The 25,609-nt window shown below is 39.0% G+C and overlaps 1 protein-coding gene and 1 long non-coding RNA gene across 6 annotated transcripts in view; one reads left to right on the top strand and one right to left on the bottom strand.

Moving 5' to 3' along the window:
- Positions 1–25,609, bottom strand: part of SSH2 (slingshot protein phosphatase 2) — a 246,769-nt gene that overhangs the window by 82,213 nt on the left and 138,947 nt on the right. Inside the window, exon 1 of one of the 5 annotated variants that reach the window (XM_055577065.1) lies at positions 20,514–20,871. The exons of 3 other annotated variants lie outside the window; for them this stretch is intronic. In XM_055577065.1, coding sequence (XP_055433040.1) covers positions 20,514–20,641 — 128 coding nt within the window. In that variant the 5' untranslated portion in view covers positions 20,642–20,871. Of the gene's footprint in view, positions 1–5,476; positions 7,603–20,513; positions 20,872–25,609 lie in introns of those variants that run through there. One more of the 5 variants, XM_055577067.1, reaches the window with a different exon arrangement.
- Positions 20,975–25,609, top strand: part of LOC129649543 (uncharacterized) — a 113,730-nt gene continuing 109,095 nt past the window's right edge. The window contains exon 1 of the long non-coding RNA XR_008713155.1: positions 20,975–21,087. This is a non-coding gene — a long non-coding RNA (uncharacterized LOC129649543). The remainder of the gene's footprint in view (positions 21,088–25,609) is intronic.

The raw sequence follows: 25,609 nt of genomic DNA, 5'->3' as shown, positions 1-25,609 counted from the left end.
GTACATGAAGCTTAGGCTTTATCTTTGAAACTCTGAAGAAATGTTAAGTTTTGGTCAAAGAAATAGAAAAGGAAACTGCCCCTTAGGCATGTTTTCATATGGAATGGACTCCTGGTTTCTTTCTGAAGTGATTCACTTTAGCTTTTAAAACAAATTTTTTGGTTTAGTGCATAAAACTTTTTCCCAAGGAAGCTGAGTAGCTGGAAAAAGCATCTTTACCTATAGGCAGAACCGGAATAGTTCTGTTTCTTTAAATATAATTGTAACACTAGTAATGAAGACCAGCTAAGGTCATTCTACTGTCTCTTTCCATATCAGCCAAGTCCACAACTCGCTATATTTAGACAAGGTATGCAGGCCCCACTAAAGATAGGAGACTCAGTCCTAGGCTTAGGGTCACAACAGTGGGGTTACTTCCTCAGCTGAGGGGGAAAGACACACACAAAAGCAACCCTGTATTGATGCACGCATTCCTTGGAAACCAACAGAGCAACCAATGCTCAATTGTATTTCACTGTGAACAGAAGTATAACCTCTAGTATGCATACAACAGTCTCTACCATACATAACTTCACCATAGTCACGACTAAAGCAAAGGTAACTCACTAGCCAGGACTGGTCACCATGCCTCAGCCAAAGAGCTGTCTAGGTCAACAGGGTAAAATAGTCAGCCGTTTGGTCTCCTGGGAACTGGAACAAATAGGTTTCAACTTGGGAATTCCCTGGTGTCAAAAACACCAGGGTCTGCCTGGTATAGTCCTCCAGCAAGGTCTAGCTGACAGCCTCTTAGACCACCATTCAGCAAAGAAAGAACCAAACGGGGACAAAACTGACTTGTGTATTTAAAAAGAAAAAGCTTATGGAACAGGGATTTTATAATAAAGATTGTGTTGAAGTGTGTCAAGGACATGGTAATGCAGGTAACAGAGGAATCTCCTTGGGTGCACATATTCTGTAAGGGGACCCTAAACCTGGACTCAAAACAAAGAGCCTTAGGAAAATATCTTAAAGAAAAACACAATTGCCCTTGAAAGAAAGCTAAGAAGACCCTAATAACAATCAGATGTTTTTGGTACCTCCCCAACTGTCAGGGAAAAAAATTAAATACATTTAAAGAATTCAGTAAACATGCTTCTGAAATGCAAGTATAACAAAGAGAAATCTATTTATTTTCATTCAAAGGAAACTGCACATTGCAATTATGAACATTTCCACTGCAGGAAAGATAAGCAGATGTTGGATGTTTTCCCAAAGTTTTTAGTGTCACTGAAGAGGCCTACATTTTTTTCAGTTTCATGGTCAATGCTAAAAAGGCAACATTTAGAATGCTTTTTCTCTTCATACATATTTGAACATTTCTACAGTGACATATTTAAAGAACAGTCAGTAAAGAGAAAACAAACATACAGCTTATATACCATATTTGTATATTCATTTTCTAGTATATACTTCTAAACTAAAAGCAACATAAGATACATATTTAATATTTTAAATAGGATGAATTGTGAAAAAACTCCACTCTTGTTTCCTCTGCATTAAAATCCTACTCAATGAAAAATAACTGCATTTAAATATTCTCAACTGACACTGAAATAATCCTTTTGGAGGAAAAAATACTAAGATTTAAATAAATAGTTTCATTTCTAAAGGGTGTTTTATTTCTAAGACAGAGAAACTGATCTGAGTTTTCTCGTGGCTTTACATGCAAAATGCAGATTTTTTTTTTTTTTGGCCACAGCAAAGATGCACTGGTTAAGGGCCTAAATAAATAAATAGCATGAGATGGCAAAAAAGCAAAAATGCCACATAACATTTGATTGCTCACAGTTCTAAGAATTTGTAACTATACATTGTAGGCTGTGGAAACTGGCATTAATAGCAAAGAATGGTTTAACGGGTTGGCGAATTCTTGACCCTCAGAACACAACACAAAGAGCACACTCATTCCACTAAATATCTCAGCCCAGGGCAGCGGTCCTCAAACCTCTCAACGAGCTCTTTATAATTTAATAAGTATCTGGATTAAATGTATTTAGAAATTCTCCTAATTCTTCTGACAACTTTCCTTCAAAGCAACAACTTTAAGTCATTTCTGCCTTCCTAGAGTGCAAAGCACCAGAAATACTGTACACCAGAACTGCTCCTCTTTTCACTCACCAAATAGGTTGTGACTATTTGCTGAAGAATACAAACATTCAGGCTTTACAGCAATATTCTGTTTTCTTTACGCAAATACCATTCTTAGATTATCTACTCCAAGATTATCAGACAGAGAGAATTCAAAAGGCCGCATAATCCTCAATAGAGAGAAAATGGTAGGTCAAAATCTTTCACTGTGGGAAAATCATGAGTGTTTGTTTAAAAATGGATAAATGAATCTCACTGGTAAGGTTAAATAGCTTAAAAACACCTTACTTAGTTTCTAAGTCAAATGCCCACAACAGTCTATTCCAGGTTCTTAATTTGGGGTGAGGGCAAGGTCATTACATTCCTTTGAGGATTTAGTGAAAACTATGGCTTTTTCCTGCAGAGAAATAAATGTACTAATCATTGATCTACAGACCCACTTTTTCAAGTGATTTCACTGTATTCATAAACTTAGTCTAAAACTCTGGATTAAAGGAAACTTTATTAATAGTTGCCCTGAAGAGATGGGCAATTGGGAATCAACAGTACCCACCTCCCACCCTGTCATCTTTTAGCAGATAACAACTCAGCTTTAACAAGAGCCAAACACTGAATGACTGGTGCTTGGATTTAACTTTGAAGCCAGAGGAAACCCACATGAATAGATAAGGCTGGGACTTTCTAAGGGTCTTCTATTAATATAATACTTTGGACTCCTGCCATTCTAAAGCACACAACAGGCAAATCCTATGAAAAGACCCTCTTACCTGCCCCATAACGCTGCCTCCTTTCCTATGGAAATCCCTCTACAATCAACTTGCTTATATCACAAAGATTCCCAAGCATTAGGCTGAAGTTTACCTACTGAAGCCCTGGAGTACCAGATACAAAAGGATTTCAGCACAATAGAAGATTTTGGACAAGATTTTCAAATTCATTAAAGTCAAATCTGACTAGTGAAGTTTTGCTTCCCTAAACCTACTGGATACTCTGGAATTTTTTAATAGCTACCCAGAGCATGCCATGTCATGCAGCATGCCGTTACAGTCCTTGTATTCTAACAGTGTGAACAATCTATCAAAACAAACATCACTAATACATTAAACACTGCTTTATGTGCTAGTGACTCAGCATGAAGGAAATGACTAGATTTAGTTTTTTTTGATCTTATGATTTTAGAATCCATGCTACATGGGAGAGAGGATTAAAGTCAATGTATAACTACCATGAAGGCTAATGTTTGTTTAAGTTCGCAATCTTTATCTGTTCCTATTATGTTCATAAATACAGTTGCCTCATATTGTTTATTTAGATTGCCTGTCATACCTAAGAAATGATTTTATTTATTTATACCAAATGTCTACCCTTTAATTTGCAGCTCAAAAATTTTATCAGTTTACTGACCATTTTCTCTAAAGCAGCATTCCTTCCAGGTTACTTTTCATTTTTTGTTTTGCTTTACTTTTTATTTATAACTGTATCATAAGCTAATTAGTTACAATAGTTTATTTACATTCTGGAATGTAAGTTCTAAGAGCTCAGAGTTAGTCTTTTTGGATCATTCCCAGTGCCTAGAACATTGTACGTGATCAATACACGAATGAACAGGTATTTACCAAGTAGAGATACAAAATTAATCAGAGTAAATATAGCACAGTAAAAAAGCATGAGATATAAAGAGGACTTGGATGTTAGTCACTGCTCTTGAATTTATTAGTTACATAACCTGAACAAGTCATTTAATCTCTTTGAACGTCAATGTCTTTCCTTTAAAATGATGCAAAAATATTACTTCAAAGGGTTATAGGCAATAAAAGAAGTAAAAACTTGTTGCAAATATTAATCATTATATCCCAGCAGTTATTTTTGGAAAACTGGCAGAAAATTCTGTAAATCAGATCAATTTTGAGAAAGTAAGTTACTGTTACCTAACCCTTGGTCTCACAGAAACTGCAGAGGCAGAATGAAGTAGTGAGGTTTTGGAAAACTGGCAGAAAATTCTGTAAATCAGATCAATTTTGAGAAAGTAAGTTACTGTTACCTAACCCTTGGTCTCACAGAAACTGCAGAGGCAGAATGAAGTAGTGAGGAAGCACTACATGAGAAGGGGTGGACTGGAATCTCACTTATCACCTGGCTGACCTTGAAAAAATTCTCTTAACCTCTCTGAAGCCTACTTTTCTGATCTACTGATATAAAATGTGTGTGAGGGGGTGCTACCTCAAAAGTGAATTGTTTGAATCAAATGTTAATTATGAAAGCACTTTTTAAACTTTAACACAGAATATTTAATTTTAGTTAAATCGATTACCTTCCCTTAGAGAAAATCCTAATCTTGTTTGTTTCACCAGCGAAATGGAAGGAAATAGTATTACAGAATGTGTTCACATGGACTACAGACAGAGTATACGTACTCCCAATTCTTTCTGCAAGTTCTCCAACTTTGGTGAGAGGATGGAACAGAACAGGAACAGACAGAAAAGGAAGATAGAAAATGGAAAGCGAAACAGGTTCAGAAAGACACAAATTAGTAGCAAAGAATAGGTAGCAAGTGGAATAAGTAGCAAAGTTCTGACCAACTGTGAGTCTATTTAATTTCATACCCAAGGTCACGGCCCATTTCATGGATGTGTGACTTGTGCAGCCACATTAAGTCGGTGCTTGAAAGGGCCTTGCACTTGCTTCAATGCTCTGATGCTTTTTGAACGGGGGCCCCTATTTTCATTGGCTGCTGGGCCCTGCAAATTATGTAGCTAGTTCTGCTCGCAGTCTTTCCACTAGACTAGAGGACAAGGACAATAGCTTACAACCTCAATGACTGCATACAAAGACCACTGCTAACTTAAAGGACAATTATTAACAAGTAGACTTTTAATTCAGAGAAGGCAATGGCACCTCACTCCAGTACTCCTGCCTGGAAAATCCCATGTATGGAGGAGCCTGGTAGGTCGCAGTCCATGGGGTAGCTAAGAGTCGGACACGACTGAGCGACTTCACTTTCACTTTTCACTTTCGTGCATTGGAGAAGGAAATGGCAACCCACTCCAGTGTTCTTGCCTGGAGAATCCCAGGGACGGGGGAGCCTGGTGGGCTGCTGTCTATGGGGTCGCACAGAGTCGGACACGACTGAAGTGACTCAGCAGCAGTAGCAGCAGCAGACTTTTAATTAGGTTGGTGATCACCTATTTGTAGTATCTGAATTCAGAAGTTAGCAAAATACCTAGTAAAAGCCAATTTAATTAAAAAGCAGCAGACCAAATTAGAAATGCAAATATTATTTGCCTTTCCTATTTTGTGGCCCACCACGTTCTAATAACAGGCCAAAATGTGATGTTAGCAAGTGAAATACCTGAAGCTCATCTGACGTTTCATTCTGAAATCCAACAAAAGACCCGAGTGACTGCGGACTACCTTCGGTTTTTGATCTAGTTATCTGCTGCCTCACAGTACGCAGAGCAGAGTGACAGCGCCACAGAAATCGTCCCTGGAGTGAAAGCCCTAACGCAATCCAGTTCAATTAAATCACACCCTTTAAATAACGTTTTGTTTCTTTCCTGCTCCTTTGGACTGAGAGACAGCTGGTGGCTTTTCTCTGATTGAAGCTGAAAGGCTGAAGCTGATGAACTGAACATTTCTCACAAGGCAATTCAATTTTTGACGCCTCCCTTTCCCCCCTTAAAGCCAGATTGACCCCATACTGGTCCATTGTGACCTTTGGACTCCTTATCAGTCACCTTCAGTCTCCGACAGGAGTTGGACTGGCCAACCCACAGACGTCCACTCTCCAGTGAACAAAGGCTCGCTATGTAAAAGAGACAAGCTGTGGCCAGCGATAACTATCTGTAGAGAAGGTGCTGAACTCATCCTCTGTGTTCCAGCAGCATGTCCAGGACTGCTGCCACTACAAAACAGTGAAACTTCACCCCAAAACTTTCTCTGCCTGTGATTTAAACACACACCTTAATTAAGGAGAGAGCTCAGTTTCAAACAGAGGCAGGCAACCAATGCTAATGAATCCAGCAGGCAAGTGTGACCTGCGTTCTAACATTCTTTTCTCCTTCCCGTCTTTTTTTCTTTAAGTGGGCCAGAAGCCCCTCTGGATACTGTTTAGATCTGCACGGACATTCAAAGTAAGATTCTTTAAGAGCTTTAGGAAATGCATACAACTCTTCTCCTTTCTCCTATATTCAATACTCAAAAAGCCTTAAAGATGAAAACTTTTTTTTTTTTTTCCCAAGATTTTAAATGGCTTGTTCCCTAAAAAGTTTCTCTCTCCAACTTTGGGAAATATACACTGGCTTTTACAAACCAGATGAGGAAATTCTAACTTCACAAGTTTAGTTACAAGCATTAACAAACTAATATATATTATCATTTTTTTAGATGGTTGGATGGCATCATGGACATGAATCTGAGCAAACTCGGGGAGATAGTGAAGGACAGGGAAGCCTGGCATGCTGCAGTCCATGGGGTTGCAAAGATTCAGACACCACTGAGCAACTGAACAGCAGCAGCAGCAATCCTTAGTAAGACAGAATTTTAGGAAATCTCAATGCCTCTTAACACTTCCTAAACAGAAAACAATGAAATGCTGTTCAAGGTTAATTTGCTTCAGGACCCTAAGTCAGTCAGTTATCTTTTAGCTCAAAAATCCCTAAATCAAAAATGGTGATGATTTTAGAATTAAAAAAACAACACGGGGCGCAAACCCAAATTCACAAACACTACATGTATATTCAACACCATCTACGGATAATTAGTTTTTCCCTCATCTTATCAATGTACTATTATTTCATCTTCTGACAAGTTCTACTCAAATACCTTACAAATTATTTTCCATCAGTGACTGGGTATGAAAGCAATTCCTGATAGGAAAGACAAATAAGGATCAATTTTCCTGAGTCTTCAATTGGTTCAGATGAATTGAAGGATAAAATTGCTTCTACCTTGATTTTACTTTTTATTATTTCAGGAGCACTATGAAAATGAATTACTAAATTGGTGGAGGTACAGTTACTAAAATTGTAGACAGGTACAACATTTTTGGTGAGCAAATTGGCAGTCTGTACCAAAAGTTCTAGAGATAGGTATACCCTGTGGTCTGGCAATCCCAGAATTGAATTTTAGGGTATTTCCTTCAGGGACATGTGCAAAGATTTAGACACAAGGATATTCATTCGGTGAGGCTTTGTTTATAACTGCAAAAAAACTGAACACAATCAAAATGTGCAACAATAGGGCAGAATTCAGTTCTATGGAAAACAAATAACTCTCAGAAAGGATATGAAAGAAACGCATTTGAGGACAATGGCAGGATGTTCCTAATATGCTTAGTGAAAAAAAAAACAACAGATTACAAAGCAGATGATAGAAGACAATCGCATTTTTAAAAGGATATACATACAGAGAAAATTGTGGATATTAACAGAATAGTAAACATCTTCGGAAAATAAGAATAAGGGTAATGCTTTTGGGGGAGAGGAGGATTTCGGATGTTTCTATCATAAGCATGCATTATCTGAAATATTAAAAAAAGAACCAATACTTTTGCTTTGTTGATTTTAAGTACCAGTAAGACCAGTTCCATTAAGAAAATCTCTCACTCAGGACAAGTTCACTTTTAAGCTGAGTGGGTGGTAAAGAATGAGACATTATCAACTTGACAGTGCATCAGGTAGGCAAGTTTTTAAAGCACAGAGACTCTCCCTTTGAAAAATGTCCCCAAATTGACTTGCAAGACTGCCATAAAGAAGAGCACCGATATTCAATATTTTCTGGTTGATTTTGACTTTAATTGAGGGAGAGATTAGGTGTTGTCATTTCTTTAAAAAGCATCGTAAACATTCTTACGACATCATCATTTTCAGACTAAAAGGCATATAACCTTGCTGAGAACTTCTCCAAGTGTCTAAAATGGCAATGAAGACGTCCAGCAGTGTGAGCACAGTGGACTTCCATCATAACTGAGATGGACCACAGGTGAGACACAAAAGTGAACAGGCCCCAAACCCATTAAGAGCCAAGACTAAGGTAGGTTTCTCAACAGATGTGCTCAAATATATTTCCAAGGAGGTAAGAAATAAAGTAAGAAGAGATCATAACAAGCCAGTCTACAATCATCAGTGTTTCTTTAACTTTGGGGAGAAAAAATTACACCAGGTTTAAATTTATTTAGTTAGAATCACGAAATGGAAATATATAGAGTCCCAGTTTGCCATTTTTCTCAGTGCAGGAGAGCATAACAAGGCACAATCTGCTGAATTTTCAGTAGCTACAGTTACTTGTCTTTGAATCAGTATTACTAAACTATCATACTTTGGGCCTTGTGTAACCTGGCATTTATACAATTCTTGGTCTTTATTTTTTAGTTTTTGGTTTGTTTTCAGTTTTACTGAGATATAATTGGCACACTGTACAGCATGATGACTGGACTTAAATAAATCATGAAATGATTATCGCAATAAGTTCAGTGAACATCCATCATCTCGTATAGATACAAAATTAAAGAAATAGAAAAAATGTTTCCTTGTGATGAGACTTGGCCTTTATTAATTGATGTTTGATCATAGGCTTACTCATATACGTGTAAAAGAGCCTCCTGTCCACTAGGATGGTTTTTCTATGTGTACTTAAAACTAAGGGGCTGTACCTTGCCATTGCCTTCTCCATACATTGCTTATAGAACGCTAAATAAGATGAACCATTAATTGACAACCAGGCCATTAAACTGGTAGCCAAGCCATTAAGAACAAAATCAGCACACCCTTCCCCTGATAGCTCACTCCACTGTAAATATCACAAGCCCTCTCTCTGTGCCAATGGGAGCCACCCTGCCCACCACATGGTGCTGATGTAACCATATCTCGAGCTCAGCACCTAGAGAAAGCAGGGAATGAGGTTTTGCTTTGGGTTACTTGAATGTGTTTCTTTCCTCCCCTCTTCCCTTCTTCCTTTCTTTTTAACCATAAAACCACTAGCAGATAGTTTCGTGATTTCTGTTCTCATGCTGCCTATGGGGATTTCACAGTGCACTCCCAGCCACTGGTACTGATTCAACAACAGCCTTTGTAAAATTGGCAGCCTTCCTAAATAAGCTATGTAGAGTCTGCAAATGCTGGTTACTGTGCTGTGTAGTCTGTGGGTACTCGATAAAAACTTGATTAAAATTCTGCCCACATGATATATCCAAAATATGCTCAGAGCTATTTTCTAAAGAGCATGATCGGTCTTTACAAAAGTCTTTCTGGATTTCTCCTTCCTACCACAAATGATTAACAGCAGTCATTCACTGACTCTTTATGGCTGTGACATCTGCTACATCAGTCTTCCTTTTCTCTCATGGCTGAAGTACCCTTTACCTCTGCTTATACTAATCAAGACATGTAAGAGGGCCAGAAATGAAGGTCAGAAGTCAAATTCTACCGTAAAATCTTTACTAATCGGCTCACTTACAATAACTTTTTGTCCTCTGAATACTTAGAGCACCAATCGCACCATTCGTCTGGCACTTAGCTGAATTGTGTTCTTATTTATCCTTTAATTAATCTGTCTTATATCTCTCAACAGACTGAGTATCCTGGCCACAGGAACCATGTCTTGCATTTCTTTGTACATCCCACCCTTTGCCCAGAATATGACAATGATGCAAATGATGGAACTTCTCCTACCAGGCTGTCGTACCACTCTTAATTCTTTCTCCTATACTCTGGTTCACGTTCAAAAGGGCAAACATACTAGCTGTCATTTACTGAGTGTTTACGGTTTGCAGTACTTTATAATTTACATTATTAACTATCTCGCGTACATGGTCTGTAGCTGCAGGCTCCTCTGTCATGGGATTCTCTAGGCAAGAATTGAGCCGACCCCCATGACCTGCAATCGTGAGTCTTTTACCACTAGCGCCACTTGGGAAGCCCAATTAACTACATTAATTAATATTAATAGACACTATAAGCTCCATTTTTATTGGTGGGGAAACCAAGTTTCATGGTGGTTATAAGTTGAAGGTCGCTCAGCCTGTAGGTGGTGAAACTGATTGAAACTCAAGTCTATTTCATTCCACACACCAGACTATTACTATCAGCCACAGTAACAAGTGACAAGACACTGAACGAGTGGTCCAAGATACCTTTTAAGAATTTCTAAATAGAATATTTAATGAAAGGGATACTTTAAGAATTGAGTGTGAAATTTCACTGGGGAGGAATGAGCATCACAGAGGTGGGGTTGATAAAATGACCTACACCAAATCTGGTCAAAGGAATGACCAAAAAGTTCAGTTTCATACACTGTCAGAATCTGTTTCACTCCCTTCCTGGGAAGAAAAACTGACACTGAGAATTCACATTACCTCATAGATGTTCCCACTTCTCAAACTAAATTTTCCCCCCAAATAAAGATGATATAATAATAGCAAATTAAAATTTTTTTGGTGTTCATAAGAACTGGATATATTAACTTTGAGAGAAACACAGTAATTTAAAGATGCCTGGAACAGAGGAGAGTTCCAAAGAAATGACATCTCTCTTAAGAGCTCTATAAGTGATACTTATTTAAAATCAGTGAAGAAAAATGAGAAATACTCATATTCAATTTATTCCTTATGAATATCAATATTCCTTATGAAGATCAATTGGCTTTTATTATACAAAATTTAAAGAACAAAGATGAGACACGCAACTAAGAAGCTAAGCTCATAAACCTGTTCAGCCTTTTGTTGACATTTCTTAGGTTGTAAACAGGCCTGTCTGTGGCATTAAGTTTTAAGAATACAGACACCACAGAAGACAAGCAATGTGAAGTCCACAGTTAGAATTGTTAGGGCTTGAAATATGCTGTTACGGATCATGAATAGCCACATGAATCTTTGTCAGTAAACATTAAGTACAAATGATGAAAGCAACAATCATAACTGAAATTTTAATTTTTCTTTCTTATTAACTATCTCTAGCCCTAGCACTAATGAAATGAGGCAGATATTACTCCCCCAAAAAACACAAGCAACAATTTGAACCATTTTAAAAAATGTCATTATTAAAAAAAACAAACTAATAATTCTGTGTCTTCTATAACTGGAAAACCGAACTTACAATTAAAAAAAAAAAACCCTACTCTAGTACAGGCTAACACTGAGGTTTCTCTTTACTGGAGAGTAATTCAAGCCTCTGGATTCTGTAGTTTTAACAGACACACAACTAACGCCAAATCCCTCAGGTGACTAAAAGAAGGGTCACAGCCCTCTGAAAACAGATTAATGCAGAAAACAAGAGTGGCCAAATTCCCACAACCTGCAAAAAGGAAGTGAGCCCAAATAAGCCCTTTGGTGTGCAGTACTAGCAATCTATTTATAAATCATTTACTACATCCTTTCCAAATCACAGGAACACCTAAAAAACGCCTTGATGCTTTTAGCATATTTCTTCAAGTTAAACCTAATTACGTTAGTGGAAGCAACATCCTGTATAATTCTAACAATGCAAAGCTAAATCTATCTGAAAGTAGTTAGGATACTAATTATTATTATTAATTTGCTTTCATCTTAGTAATCCAGAAGGGCTTCCCAGGTGGTTCAGTAGTAAAGAATCCACTGACCAATGCAAGACATGGTGGTTCTTTCGATCCCTGGGTGGGGAAGATCTCCTGGAGGAGGAAATGGCCACTCACTCCAGTATTCTTGCGTGGATAATCCCATGGACAGAGGAGCCTGGAGGGCTACAGGTCGCAAAGAATCAGACACGACTGAGCATGCACGCACACAGGAATTCAGAAACATTGTGTGATAGCATCTACACCACTATTCTCTAGTCCCAAGGCAATTTTACATACGGTAATTAAGAAGATTCACATTTACTGGAGAAACCCAAGAAGGGACAGAGCAAGAGGATCTGCAGTTTAGCCCTTCTATTACTCCGAGATCCAACAGCTCTTGGAGCCAGAAAATGACAACATCCTTAATTATCTGGCTTTGGGCAATGGTTTCTCTGTAAATCTACAGAAATTGCCCCATTTCAGGAGTGATTACAAGTGAGCACACAATCTGAAGAACAGTAATTTAGAAAAAAAAAATTCATCAAGACTTTATCAAAGAAATCTTGACTTGAGTGCATCACGACCTCACTATTCCTGCTCATCTTTATGCAGTTAATGGCCAAAGTTGAGGGCTTTCTCCCCCTCTGTTCCAAGCCAATTATTGCTCTACTTACTTCAAAGCAGCCTAAGTGTGGGTAAAGTCACACAAAGTTATTACTACTAATAAAAACACAAATGTACCTTTCACTCTGACAATCGAAAATTAACTTCTTTGTATTTGAAGACCGTAACACTAGATTAATACACTTGATGCAAACTTAAATGATCACACTTTACACAATATTTTACCTTTTAAAGCTATATTACCTACCTATTTAAGGATCAGAAACAATCATGAAAATGGTATTGATTCAAAATCAAAGAGACATCTCATGTCTTTAAAAACTATCAACATTATTATTAGTCTCTTTACCCACCAACCAGAGATAAAAAGCTCTTAAATCATATATGAATGTGTGGCTTCAGTAACTGAATTACCAATTATTATAACTATGTTTTGTCCATTTCTGAGAGGAGAAATCTAGATTTTAAAGTAGCAAAGATGATAAAGACACTTATTAAATAGAACAAGGAAGTTAAAAAATATAAAGGCAAAACAATTTCATAAAATTATAACACTTAGAGTAGGACCTCTTGGTTCTAGGCTTTTAAAGTACAGAATTGCCACTAAAGAACTGCTTTAGAGCTAGAAAAAGATGGGAGACTATACCTAAATCATTCTACAGATCATATACCAGCTGGACAAAGATAACACCAAAGATTCAACAAATATCTGAGAAAAAAATCTTAAAAGTGTTAGTAAACCAATTCCAGCAGTATGTTAACAAGTAATGCAAACAGCTTTAAAGGACGATTCAACTTTCCCAACTCAGTTATGTCACTGCATTGCCAAGAAAGGGGGAAATATTATCCTTCCAATAGAGGGCCAAAAAACATCTAATCAAATTCAGTATCTGTATCTAATTTTAAAATATTTGAAATTAGGAATAGTAGGAAATGCCCTCAGCTTGATAAGTGATCTATGCTGGAACTTATAGCACACAGTACATCTATTCAGAAAACATAAAAAGTATCCCTTTTACAATGGAAAACAAGACCAGGAGCATTGCTACTCTTTAACACACTAAAGCCTATGCTGAAGCAACAAAGAGTTACACTCAGAGAAAACTCATTTACAGATGATATAATCATCCACTCAGTAAAGTCAAGAAAATTAACTAAAATATCTATTCGATATAAGGACCAAGAGTTCAGCTAGGTGGTCTGGTATAAAAGCAAATATAAAAAGCAGTTTTACTACACACCTATAGGGACTAATTAGAAAAAGTCATGGGAAAGAAGAGCTTATTCACAAGAACAACAAAAACTTTATAAACAACTACCCATGAATATACCTAATAAGAAATGTCTAACTGCTATATGAGGAAAAGTGTAAAATTTAAATGAAGGGCATTTTAAAAACAGTGAATAAACAAACACATATCACATTCTTCATCGGGAAGGCTCATTCTGTAAAGCTGTTAATTCTCCCCAAAACTAGTTCAGTACAATTTAAATCAAAATCCCAACAGGATTTTTAAAAGTAGGATTTGGCAAGTTGTTTCTAAGACTTATCTGGAAAATAAGCAAGGGTAGCTAAGATAGTAAAACACACACACACTGAGGGAGGCCTTGCGATGCAAGATATCAAAATGTCTACTAAATCTATATTAAGTAACAGTGTGGTAGTGGTGTATGAGCGAAAACTTTTTAATATATATATTTTAATATATAATATGAATAGCATTTCAAAACAGGGAAGTGAGACTGGACTAAATAAATGGTACTGGACTCAACAACTATCCATTTGGAAAAAAGGTGAGGTTAGAGCTCTACTTCATACAATAAAAACAGTGTGTCTTGTTTCATTGTGTTTCACTTTACTGCGTTTTGCAGATACCACTTAAAAAAAACAATAATGGAAGGTTTGTGGCAACCCTATGTAGAACAAGTCTATTTGTGCCATTTTTTCAACAGCATTCGCTCACTTCATGTCTCTGTGTCAAATTTTGGTATTTCTCGAAATATTTCAAACCCTCCACTACCAAAAACATCAAGACTTGCTGAAGGCTCAGATGATGGTTAGCTTTTTTTTTTTTTTGGAATAAAGCATTTTATAATTAAGGTAAGTACTGCTTTTTGTTACACACTTAGTAGACTATGGTGTATACATAACTTTTATATGCACTGGGAAACCAAAAAATTTGTGTAACCCGCTTTAGTGTCACATTCACTTTATTGCGGCATCTGGAACTGGATTCACATTATCTCCAAGTCTGTCTGTAAAGATAAATTCCAGTTTTAAAAAGTGAAATAGTTTTACAGTGTAGACACACTGCTGCTGCTGCTGCTGCGTCGCTTCAGTCGTGTCTGACTCTGTGCGACCCCATAGACGGCAGCCCACCAGGCTCCCCCGTCCCTGGGACCCTTCAGGCAAGAACACTGGAGTGGGTTGCCATTTCCTTCTCCAATGCATGAAAGTGAAAAAATAAAGCGAAGTTGCTCAGTCGTGTCCAACTCCTAGTGACCCCATAGACGGCAGCCCACCGGGCCCCTCCGTCCATGGGATTTTCTAGGCAAGAGTGCTGAAGTGGGGTGCCATTGCCTTCTCTGGTAGACACACTAGAAAAATACAAAAGAGTACTTTTATAATCTTGGGAGTGGATGGGAAGAGTTTTTTAAAAAGCCAGATAGAAAAATCATAAAATTATTGACAGATTTTACTACATAAAAGTTAAAAACTTTTATACAAGATACAAAATGAAAAAACAAGCACTAGAGCCAGGAAAATAATTGTTAAACATATTCAGAATATACAGAATAATACATGAGAAAGGAAAAAAACAAATGCCAATAGAAAAATAACATGCAAATCACAGAAGAAAAATGCACAAGACCAATAAAAATACAAAAGGATCCTAAAGCTCTTCAATAGTAAGGGAAATGCAAAGGAGTGTTTAAGAGCAGGGGTCCTGGGTTGAGGCTGCCTGTGTTTGCATCTTGGCTGTATTATCTCAGACAAATGACTTAACATCTCTGTGCCTCTCATCTGTAATCGAGGATAACACCTAAGTCAACGTTGTTAAGAACAGAGAATGAGATAATATGCATGGTGCTCAAAACAATGCCTGGCCCACAGTAAGAGCTCAGTAAAAAATTAACTGCTATCTAGTATCATTATTAATATTACCAGGGTTGGTGAAGACACCTATGTAAGTATATAAGCTGGTAAGAGCTAATTGGCAAAGCAAACTGCAAAGCTTGGCAGCATGTATCAAAATTTTAACACATACATATCATCAGACCCAGAAATTCCACTGCTAGAATTTTATCTAAAGAAATGTTCCCACATAGATACAAAGACATATGCATCAGGACTTCGCAGCAGTGTTAAGAGTTCTAGATTTGGAGACAGGAAATGCTGGTTCTAGTTTCAGTTCTACCAAGAACAAATCATGTAACCCCTGTGCCAATCACTTCACCATTTTGATTTTTCAGTTTATTTACTTTACAAAGTGTGAATGATGACTTACCCAATCTGCCTCACGGGAATACTTGAAGGCAGTGGTTCCCAAAGTGTGGTCCCTGGATCAGCATCACCAGCATCCTCTAGGAACTTGTTAGGAATTGAAATTTTCTAGTCTCACCCCAGACCTACAGAATCAGAAACTCTGGGAGTGTGGGCAGCAACCTGTGTTTTAATAAACCATCCAGGTGATTTTGACACAAGCTTAAGTTCAGAGAAGAGCACGTGTGAAATTACTTGCAGAACTAAAAGAGCATTAGTATTATAAACACAAAAAATAAAACTGCTTCTATCTTTCAATTTTATGAAAGGTACCTTTTAGATAATTATCTCAATATGCTCTCTGTTGCTGAGCTCAAGCTTCTGAAAGCACTCATGTGAAGCTAGGAAGTCAAACTTATATATGCAACCAAGTAAATAAATACAAGTATTTTGGATCAAGGATAAAAAGCTCAAGGTCACCTCATGAACAAATCAAGCAATGTCTCAAACATTCAAGTTTCCAGACTTCTGATCAGTGGTTTTCATAATGGGAACTCTTTTAATGACAGCCCTTGCCAGCGTTCTATCTACTAGTTCTTGATCCTTCCCTGAACTTTTCAGGACACAAAAACAGTCACCTGTTTGTGGATAAGCTATTTGTTTGGCTTATAACAATAACACCAGAAAAACCTTGGCCCCTTGCTTAGCGAATTCACTTCTCAGAGATTGAATGTTGGCTCTCTAAAAATAACACAGGTTCCAAAAAAAAAAAAAAAATAGGCTCATGTATTTTTCAGATGTTCAAATTTTGTTGTATATGAAACCACGTGTAGACTCTGCAAGGGTATGGAATTTCAGGATCATTTGAGTAGTCTGATCCCACACTCTTGAAGTTTGATTAGATGCTGCTCCGGGTTGCTCACATATATTTTTCTAGTAGGATTAACACAACAGTAACTATTTTTTGCTTCTGGAGTTAATTCAATCACTCCTTAATGTTCTTCACTGAGCACATAAGAAATAACAGTATATTTGGTGAGTTTTACACGAAGGTAAGGAAAGGCCTTAATCTCATAACGATAGAATTCCCAATAAACACAGTAATACCCACACTATTCTCTAATTTCACCTATATGTATATACATACCACAATTAAAAGTCAAGAAATAAGAAAGAGCATGTGAAATCACCAAACTAGTTATCCCAAAGGCCCTCCTCTAAAGGTCATTAACTTTCTTCATAGGAAAGCCCCTAAGATCTTCTTGAAGTCTTTTTATGCTGACACAGTTCTCATAGGATTTGTTACACGGTTTACCTGGTTCTAAACCCAGAGCAAATCCAATGCAGCAATGAGAAAAGGAAGAAAAGCTCTTATGAGTGGGTCGTCAGCAGAGACAAGAGAACCATTGGGCTAAGAGAACTCAGGTGTACTCCCTTCCCCAAACAGACAATTAAAATTTGGTCTTCACTTAAGGACCTTAATTAACTCTTAACCTTTTAGTTGCTCCCATTCATCACTGCTATTTATATATCTGGCACTACAGGGAAATGCTCACAGTAGCTAAGTTTTTACTAAACCAGGCCTCAGAGCCCATACTTCTCTTTAGGAAGGAGATTCTTCACCTTCTATAAGATCACATCACTTTGAGAACCTGATTTTTTAAAATATATGTATCTACCCAATATTTCCATATGATCTCAAGGAGTTCATTAAACTTCTAAAGCCAGTTCATAGCTTTAGTAACCATGGACCCCAAATTTAAAACTTTTGTGTTAGGAACCAAAAATGGGCATGTTTAAGTTAACAAAATTCAGGGTTTTATTTGGAATGGTCTTTAAAGATTTTTAAATGATGATGGACTGGGCAATACCGTAAATATAAATTAAACACGATGGCTAAGGCAATACTAATAAATACACTTTAGAAGAAGTGAACATTAACAAGACTCTCTCAAGAAAAAAAAAGTGGCAAGAGAGAGACAAAAATGAAAGAGAAATAATCTGAGGACTCTTGAGAAGACTGCCTACCTTAGGAGCAAAACTCTAAGTGGAGCAAATATGTTTTTCACTCCTAAGTTGAAGATGTCAGCAGTTAAAGAGAATTTCTAAGACTATAGGTCTTAAAAGTAACTTTGCAATTGCTAAGACAGAAGACCATTTCTACAGTGGTTTTGAGCACTGGCCTAGGAAACATCTGGATTCTAAGGACAGTTTTGGCATTTATTAGCAAATACTTAAAGCCTCAGCTTCATTATCTGTAAACAGAATAAATTAGTTCAGAGGGTGGGTGTGATGATTAAATGAGATAATAACACACACACTAAACTCAGCACAGAGGCAAGTGGTCAATGAATGGCAGCCGTTTAGTTTTTGTTTAACTTCAATTTACCCATTTTTCTGTGCAGGAGTTTATCGTTTGTAAATTGTTACCTACCACACACATCATCTTTTATGATCCTCTGGGGTCAGAACCACAGTGTCTTCATTTTACAGTTTAAGAAAAAAGTCAAATGTACCCCCAAGACACTAATTAGTAGGAAAAGAAATGTGTACACTAGATTCCAAACTTCTAAACAAGATTCAAAACTCCTTTCCCCTGCAAAGCTCAGAAGCTCTGCCTTTTAAATTCTGTTTAATCTTTTAACTGTAGTTAAACATATATAAAATTTGCCATTTTAACCATTTTTAAGTGTACAGTTCAGTGCCATTAAATATTCACTCTGTTGTGCAGCTCTCTCCACCATCCATCCCCATAACTTTTTCTTCTTCCTCAAATGAAACTCTGTACCCATCAGACACAGACTTCTCATTCTCTTCCTCCAAACCCTGGCAACCAGACTACTTATGCTCAAGTCCTCCATGTAAGTGGAATCACAGTTCTTGTACTTTGTCACTGGCCTATTTCACTCAGAATGATGTCTTCAAACTTCATCCACGTTGTAGCATATGTCAGAATTTCCTTCCTTTTTACAGCTGAAAAATATTCAGTTGTATCCCAGACCACATTATGTTTATCCATGTATCCCTTAATGTACATGTGGGTTGCTTCCATTATCTCTTTTAAAGTATTGTTCACACTTATTTTGCCACTGGTTACCCATTTTCAGATTATTCATTCCACCTCCCTTTTTTTTTTTTTTTTTTTGGTAAAAGGTAAAGTGCAGGTACTTCCCTGGTGGTCCAGTGGTTAAAACACCTGGCTTCCACTGCAGGGGAGGACTGGTTACAACCCTGATCTGGGAACTATGACCCCATATGCTGCCCTCCTCCCTCTACAAGGTCAAAAAAAAAAAAAAAAAAAAAAGTAAGTAAACGGTTGATTTAATTCTATAGACTTTGTAACAAAGCAGTAAAACCACTATATTGGGGCGGGGGTGTATGCTTTTTTCAGTACACCACCTAGAACCAACACAAAACGGAAAAGTTAAAATGCAAATTTGATTTGGTAACAGAGGAAACTGTTAAAATAATAAATTAGATTTAAGATTATCTGACTCAGTGGTAAAGAATCTGCCTGCCAAGCAGGAGATGTGGGTTTGATCCCTGAGTCTGGAAGTTCCCCTGGAGAAGGAAATGGCAACCCACTCCAGTATTCCTGCCTGGGAAAACCCATGGACAGAGGAGCCTGGCAGGCTACAGTTCATGGAGTCGCAAAAGGTCGGAGAGGACTTAGCGACTAAACCACCACCACCATAGAAATCACTTTACAGGCTATTCTTGGGACCTTTAATATAAGGATAATGCAAAGTTTCTACTGTTGGACGTGAAACTAAAAAGTTCTTTAGGGTTGACCTGGGTGGGAGACAGAAACGCCTTAAGTGCCAGGAGTCTGGGAAAACCTCAATAGGTGACTCCCCTTGAAACCACTCCGAGTGAGAGCTAGCACACTACAAAGACCAAACTGCTGCCAGCTAAAAGTAACCCTGAACCTCTCAACCAGTTTAATGATGCAACTTGAATAGATGGGAGTTCCTCTATTTTGCCCTTTTTTAAATGTGAGGTGAGATTAACCACAAGCTTGAGCACACAGTTCTCAGAAATAGCTAAACCACCAAGGAAGGGAGGAACAATTCTAGAGACTCTGAAAACTGTGATGATTTAAAGATGCAACGAGATCTTTCACTTTAGCGATTGAAGGTGTGCCTGCAGGCTTCGGTTGTAAGCGCGTACTACTACTGGCGGAGACAAAAAGAGAGTCAAACTACTACTAAAATCCAGCGTTATGAAATAATTCTAGACTACAACCAGACAGTGTGAAAAATGAACTGCCCTTCTTCGTGTGCACGGCTTGCAACAGAAACCTACGGTCACAAGCAAACTTATTTGAAGCAAGGAAACAAAACAACACGGGAGCCTGAGCGCCAGCGGGACCCGCAGGGGAGTCCTAGCGTTTCCGGCCGGCGGCTGAGAGGCTACTGACCGCTTTAGCCCGTCTCCAAAATGCCAAACGGCTGTCACTCCGTCATCACAATTTCCCTGGGGCGACCTCACTTTCAGATCCTCTCAAAGTTTACCAGAAATTCTCCCAAAGGATTCTTCTGTCCGCCTTCCCACCCTCAGGACACTTTCCGCCTCCAAGAATTACTCTACATCTCTACCCTACTATGCTGCCCCTGGGGGCCCCGGGAGTTGCAAGCGAGCAGGGTGCGATTTCACCCCTGCTTGCTCCCAGTTGCTGGGAAAACCGGCTGCTGAAAAGCAAACTTTCCGAGCGACCGTTCGCAGAGGGCGGAGGGCGCGCGGCACTCACAGCTGGTTGATGGCGTTCTGCGAGATGACCGCGTTGGCGGAGAAGTAGGGGATCATGTCGGGGCCACCGAAGCTGCAGGTGCAGGCGAGGGGCGCCTTCTTCTCGCGGGCCAACGTGCTCAGGGTCATGGGGCCGGCTCAGGGCGCACGGCTCCGCATCTTGGCCCCCGCCCGGCTGGGGCACGAGGCGCTCGCGTTGGGCTCCACGGGACTGGAAGCGCAGGCAGTGCGGGCTCCCGGCGGCCGAGCTGGGCCCGCCGGGTCTCGCGGAGGCAGGCGCCGCAGCCGTGGGGCTCGGCCGCGGACTCCCAGCGGCCGGGAGCCTCCAGCAGCCCACCCCAACTCGCGTCCGGGGCGGGGCGGGGCGGGGCTGAGAGCGCCGGCGGGGCGGACCCGAGAGCCGGAGGGTCGGGCCCGCCGGAGCCCCGCCCCGGAGCTCGTCGCACACGCCGGTTCCGCAACCGGCGTCCAGACCTGCGGAGCGAGGGTCGGCACCAAGCTGCCTCGGCTTGAGTGGAGGAATGAAGCGAGCCCGAGATTGAGGGTGCGGAATAGGGTGTGGGTGGCCAAGAAAGGTTCGTATTTCTTTGGAATTTTTCAACAGAAAGGTCCTGTCTTTTAATCGGCTTTATACACGAATGGCAAACAAATCCCATTTTTCAAATAACCTTAAAACTTAAAAGGCTGTACACTCGAGAATACAACACTTATTTATCAACGGCTTCCTATGTGCTACGGGCTAGGAAGACGCAGAAATTAACTGAGTTTTTTTTAAAGCAAAACAGTTGAAGTTTTGATGGGAAAAAAGTATCTACAATGTCGATTCAGTTCAGTCGCTCAGTGGTGTCCAACTCTTTGTGACCCCATGAACCGCAGCATGCCAGGCCTCCCTGTCCATCACCAACTCCCGGAGTCCACCCAAACCCATGTCCATTGAGTCGGTGATGCCATCCAACCATCTCATCCTCTGTTGTCCCCTTCTCCTCCTGCCCTCAATCTTTCCCAGCATCAGGGTCTTTTCAAATGAGTCAGCTCTCCGCATCACGTGGCCAAAGTATTGGAGTGTCAGCTTCAATATCAGCCCTACCAGTGAACACCCAGGACTGATCCTTTAGGATGGACTAGTGGATCTCCTTGCAGTCCAAGGGACTCTCAAGAGTCTTCTCCAACACCAAAGTTCAAAAGCATCAATTCTTCCACACTCAGTTTTCTTTATAGTCCAACTCTCACATCCATACACCACCACTGGAAAAACCATAGCCTTGACAAGACAGACCTTTGTTGACAAACTAATGTCTGAAGCGACTTAGCAGCAGCAGAAACAGCATCAGGTTGGTCATAACTTTCCTTCCAAGGAGTAAGTGTCTTTTAATGTCATGGCTGCAATCACTATCTGCAGTGATTTTGGAGCCCAGAAAAATAAAGTCTGCCACTGTTTCCACTCTTTCCCCATCTATTTGCCATGAAGTGATGGGACCAGATGCCACAATCTTAGTTTTCTGAATGTTGAGCTTTAAGCCAACTTTTTCACTCTCCTCTTTCACTTTCATCAAGAGGCTCTTTAGTTCTTCTTCACTTTCTGGCATAAGGGTGGTGTCATCTGCATATCTGAGGTGATTGATATTTCTCCCGACAATCTTGATTCCAGCTTGTGCTTCATCCAGCCCAGCGTTTCTCATGATGTACTCTGCATATAAGTTAAATAAACAGGGTGACAATATACAGCCTTGACATACTCCTTTTCCTATTTGGAACCAGTCTGTTGTTCCATGTCCAGTTCTACCTGTTGCTTCCTGACCTGCATATAGGTTTCTCAAGAGGCAGGTCAGGTGGCCTGGTATTCCCATCTCTTGAAGAATTTTCCACAGTTTATTGTGATCCACACAGTCAAAGGCTTTGGCATAGTCAATAAAGCAGAAATAGCTGTTTTTCTGGAACTCTCTTGCTTTTTCGATGATCCAGCAGATGTTGGCAATTTGATCTCTGGTTCCTCTGCCTTTTCTAAAACCAGCTTGAACATCTGGAAGTTCATGGTTCACGTATTGCTGAAGCCTGGCTTGGAGAATTTTGAGCATTACTTTACTAGCGTATGAGATGTCGATTATCATCTGCTAATGCTTGTAAATAAATGTATAAGGGCTCTCCTAACCATCTTACAATCTACGGATTCCCAGCCTTAACTGCATATATGAATCCACCTGTGGAGATTAAAAAAAATCCCAATGCCTGGCTGCACCCTAGACCAATCAAATCAAAATCTCTTAAGGTTGGGATCCAGATGGGCCAATACTTTGGCCACCTGATGCGAATTAACTGACTCATTGAAAAAGACCCTGATGCTGGGAAAGATTGAAGGCAGGAGGAGAAGGGGACGACAGAGGATGAGATGGTTGAATGGCATCACAGACTCAATGGACATGAGTTTGAGCAAGCTCCAGGAGTTGGTGACGGACAGAGAAGCCTGGCATGCTGCAGTCCACAGGGTCACAAAGAGTTGGACATGACTGAGTGACTGAACTGAACTGAGATCCAAAAGACAGTATTTTTCAAAGCTTCCCAGGTGATTCCAGTGTGCAGCCCGGGTTGAGAACTGTTGTGTGCAATGATCTAGAGAAGAAGACAGGCTAGAAATTATATCCTCACTGTAGAGATGTGGGAACATTCACAGTCTAGCCAGATGACCTGATTTGTAAGTGACATATAGGAACTTAGATATGAACTCCTGTTTCATAACTCCTGATCTAGGGCTTTTCCCACTAAAACCTATTCCCTAATGCTTTATGATTTTTCTAACTACTCACTGAGCAATGCCTTTCACCCAAACAGGGACCAGCTCTTTGTAAAAGGAGAATCTCTTTTCTCTGTCTCCTACACACTGTGTGTAGTGGCTGACAAAAGGGACTGGCCCCCCTGCAGGCACACAGTAAATAAAAGTTAGCCCCCTTATCTCTTGTCCTTACTGTCTGATCAGAATACGTATTTTTGGGCATTGGTATTTTTACCTTTTATGAATACCTCACTAAACTATACATCAATATAAGATGCTATAAGAATTCCAGAGACAAAAATTAACAATTTTAAAAAGCGACTTCACTATTATAAGAATTTTTTTCATGAGAAAAAAATTATAAGAGAAACTAGAAATATAAAAGAGACTAAAATTAGGAAGAACTCACTTTACTACTGAGCATATGCTAGAATCAAGAATAAATAAGTCTTTGTTTCATATAAAACTTCAGACCTCTTTTCCCAATGGGAAGTTTGGCCATTTTCAAAACACTAGTAATGAAATAATCTAAACTATAAATTCTGTGTCTATAATCCGAATCATTCTTCTGGAAGTTGATCCTTCCATAAAACAAAATTATTACCAAGGCACTGAGGAACTTCAAATATTGCAAACTCATGCTGGAAAAAGATACCTAAATTAGGAACTAGCTGGCAAGTGAAGAGTTAATAAAAGGTCTGGACTTTGGAGTCCAGCGCACCATGATCTTCATCCATCTCTAGGAAGGAAAAATTCTGAAAGATTTATTCAGGCTGTGTCAGCAGGCACCCAAACGGCAGTGTAAGAAAAAAAATCTGCTGATACACCCCAAAATAAATTGCTTTAAATAACTGGCAAACTTGCCAGTTTGAAACTTCTTCTAGGCTGTAATTTATTACAGCCTCCTGCAGTGATTAAAAAAAAAAAGTAACAGGCTGTTTGGAACAGCACTGTTAAGGTGAGTCCAGTTCCTTTCATGACACAGAAGAGAAGTCAACATTAAGTGATGCAGTTTAGGAAAGATGATGGCATGGTAATCATCTGTATCTGTCAGGAAAAGAAGTCAGCAGGATATGTTTACTCAATGCAGCACTTAATATATCTGGCATTTAAAAGCGACAGAGATAAAGATTTCATAAATATGTATACTTGTCTTTTACAAATAGGTTCCTATAGTGACACCCCAGAAGTGCACAGTCCTTTGTTTTCCCTCAAAAGACCTGTCAGTGCCCATTCAACAAATGAAGGAGACTGTTTTAATACCCCCATCTAGGCCTTTTCAAAGGCTTTTCAAAGTTAAATTCCCATTTTGAACTGTAATATAGAAAACTGGCAAAGTGCTAGAACAAGCCTCTTGATTTTTTTAATAAAAAAAAAATCATCTCTGTAGACTGGGGTACCTTTTAGGAAATAATCCTTCCTACTACTGTTTCTAAAAGTTGAACAAATTCTCTTTCTTTTCACAATCTACAGAGTGTCAAAATGTCAATCAGTTTAGTTTCAGCTCAATTTAATCCTTTACTCTCCACTGTCAGGAAACAAGGCTCCAGGGAGAAGTGCTCTGTACCCAAGCATCTGGGAATTAAAAAATGATTCCAAATTAAATTGAGCAGCATGAAATAAACTAAGTTAGTTTTCTACTCCACATGAAGTCAGAAGGGGCTTTCTCTAAAAAAATAGAAAAACATCTGCACAAAGTCCCTGAAGAAAAATCGATGTATTTCTTTACTGCTTGAGTTTAGTGGATATGAAATGAATTTGGTCATGTCATTTGCCTATCATCTCAAGGGTCAGAAATATGAATATTCTAAATGTTAACTTGGCTCTTGATAGCATTAGCAATGATCAAATTAAATTTTTTGTAGATTCATATATTAATAGCACTTTAAAAATTTTAAAGCAATAGATGTCTCTTTTAAGACATACTCCACTACTATGTCTTCATGTGTCGTAAGGCATAAACACTGTAAAACTGTATAAAACTAGGGACTTGCATAGTGACCTAACTGTACTCCAGGGAACACCCAAAGGTGAAATGTGAAGGATGTAAACATACTTTCATTGCTGCAACAAAATTTCAACATGGGTGGATCACTTGAATTGACAATAGCTAATGAGCTCAAAGGTGACAGTGTTAATTTATAATCTCAAGAACTGTGGGCTAGAAACCAAAGGACATAAATTTACTTCTAACACAGTCACTGAATAATCTAAGATTCTGGCCAACTCACTTAACTTCATCTGTAAAATGTGATAATAAAACCCTAAGAAAAGAGTTGGGAACCTTAGGAAAGGAATTTCATCCAATCTGGAGATCCTAAGAAATGGAT

Source organism: Bubalus kerabau, chromosome 4, assembly GCF_029407905.1.
Source record: "Bubalus kerabau isolate K-KA32 ecotype Philippines breed swamp buffalo chromosome 4, PCC_UOA_SB_1v2, whole genome shotgun sequence".
NCBI lineage: Eukaryota > Metazoa > Chordata > Mammalia > Artiodactyla > Bovidae > Bubalus > Bubalus kerabau.
This window is presented reverse-complemented; position numbering and strand designations above follow the sequence as displayed.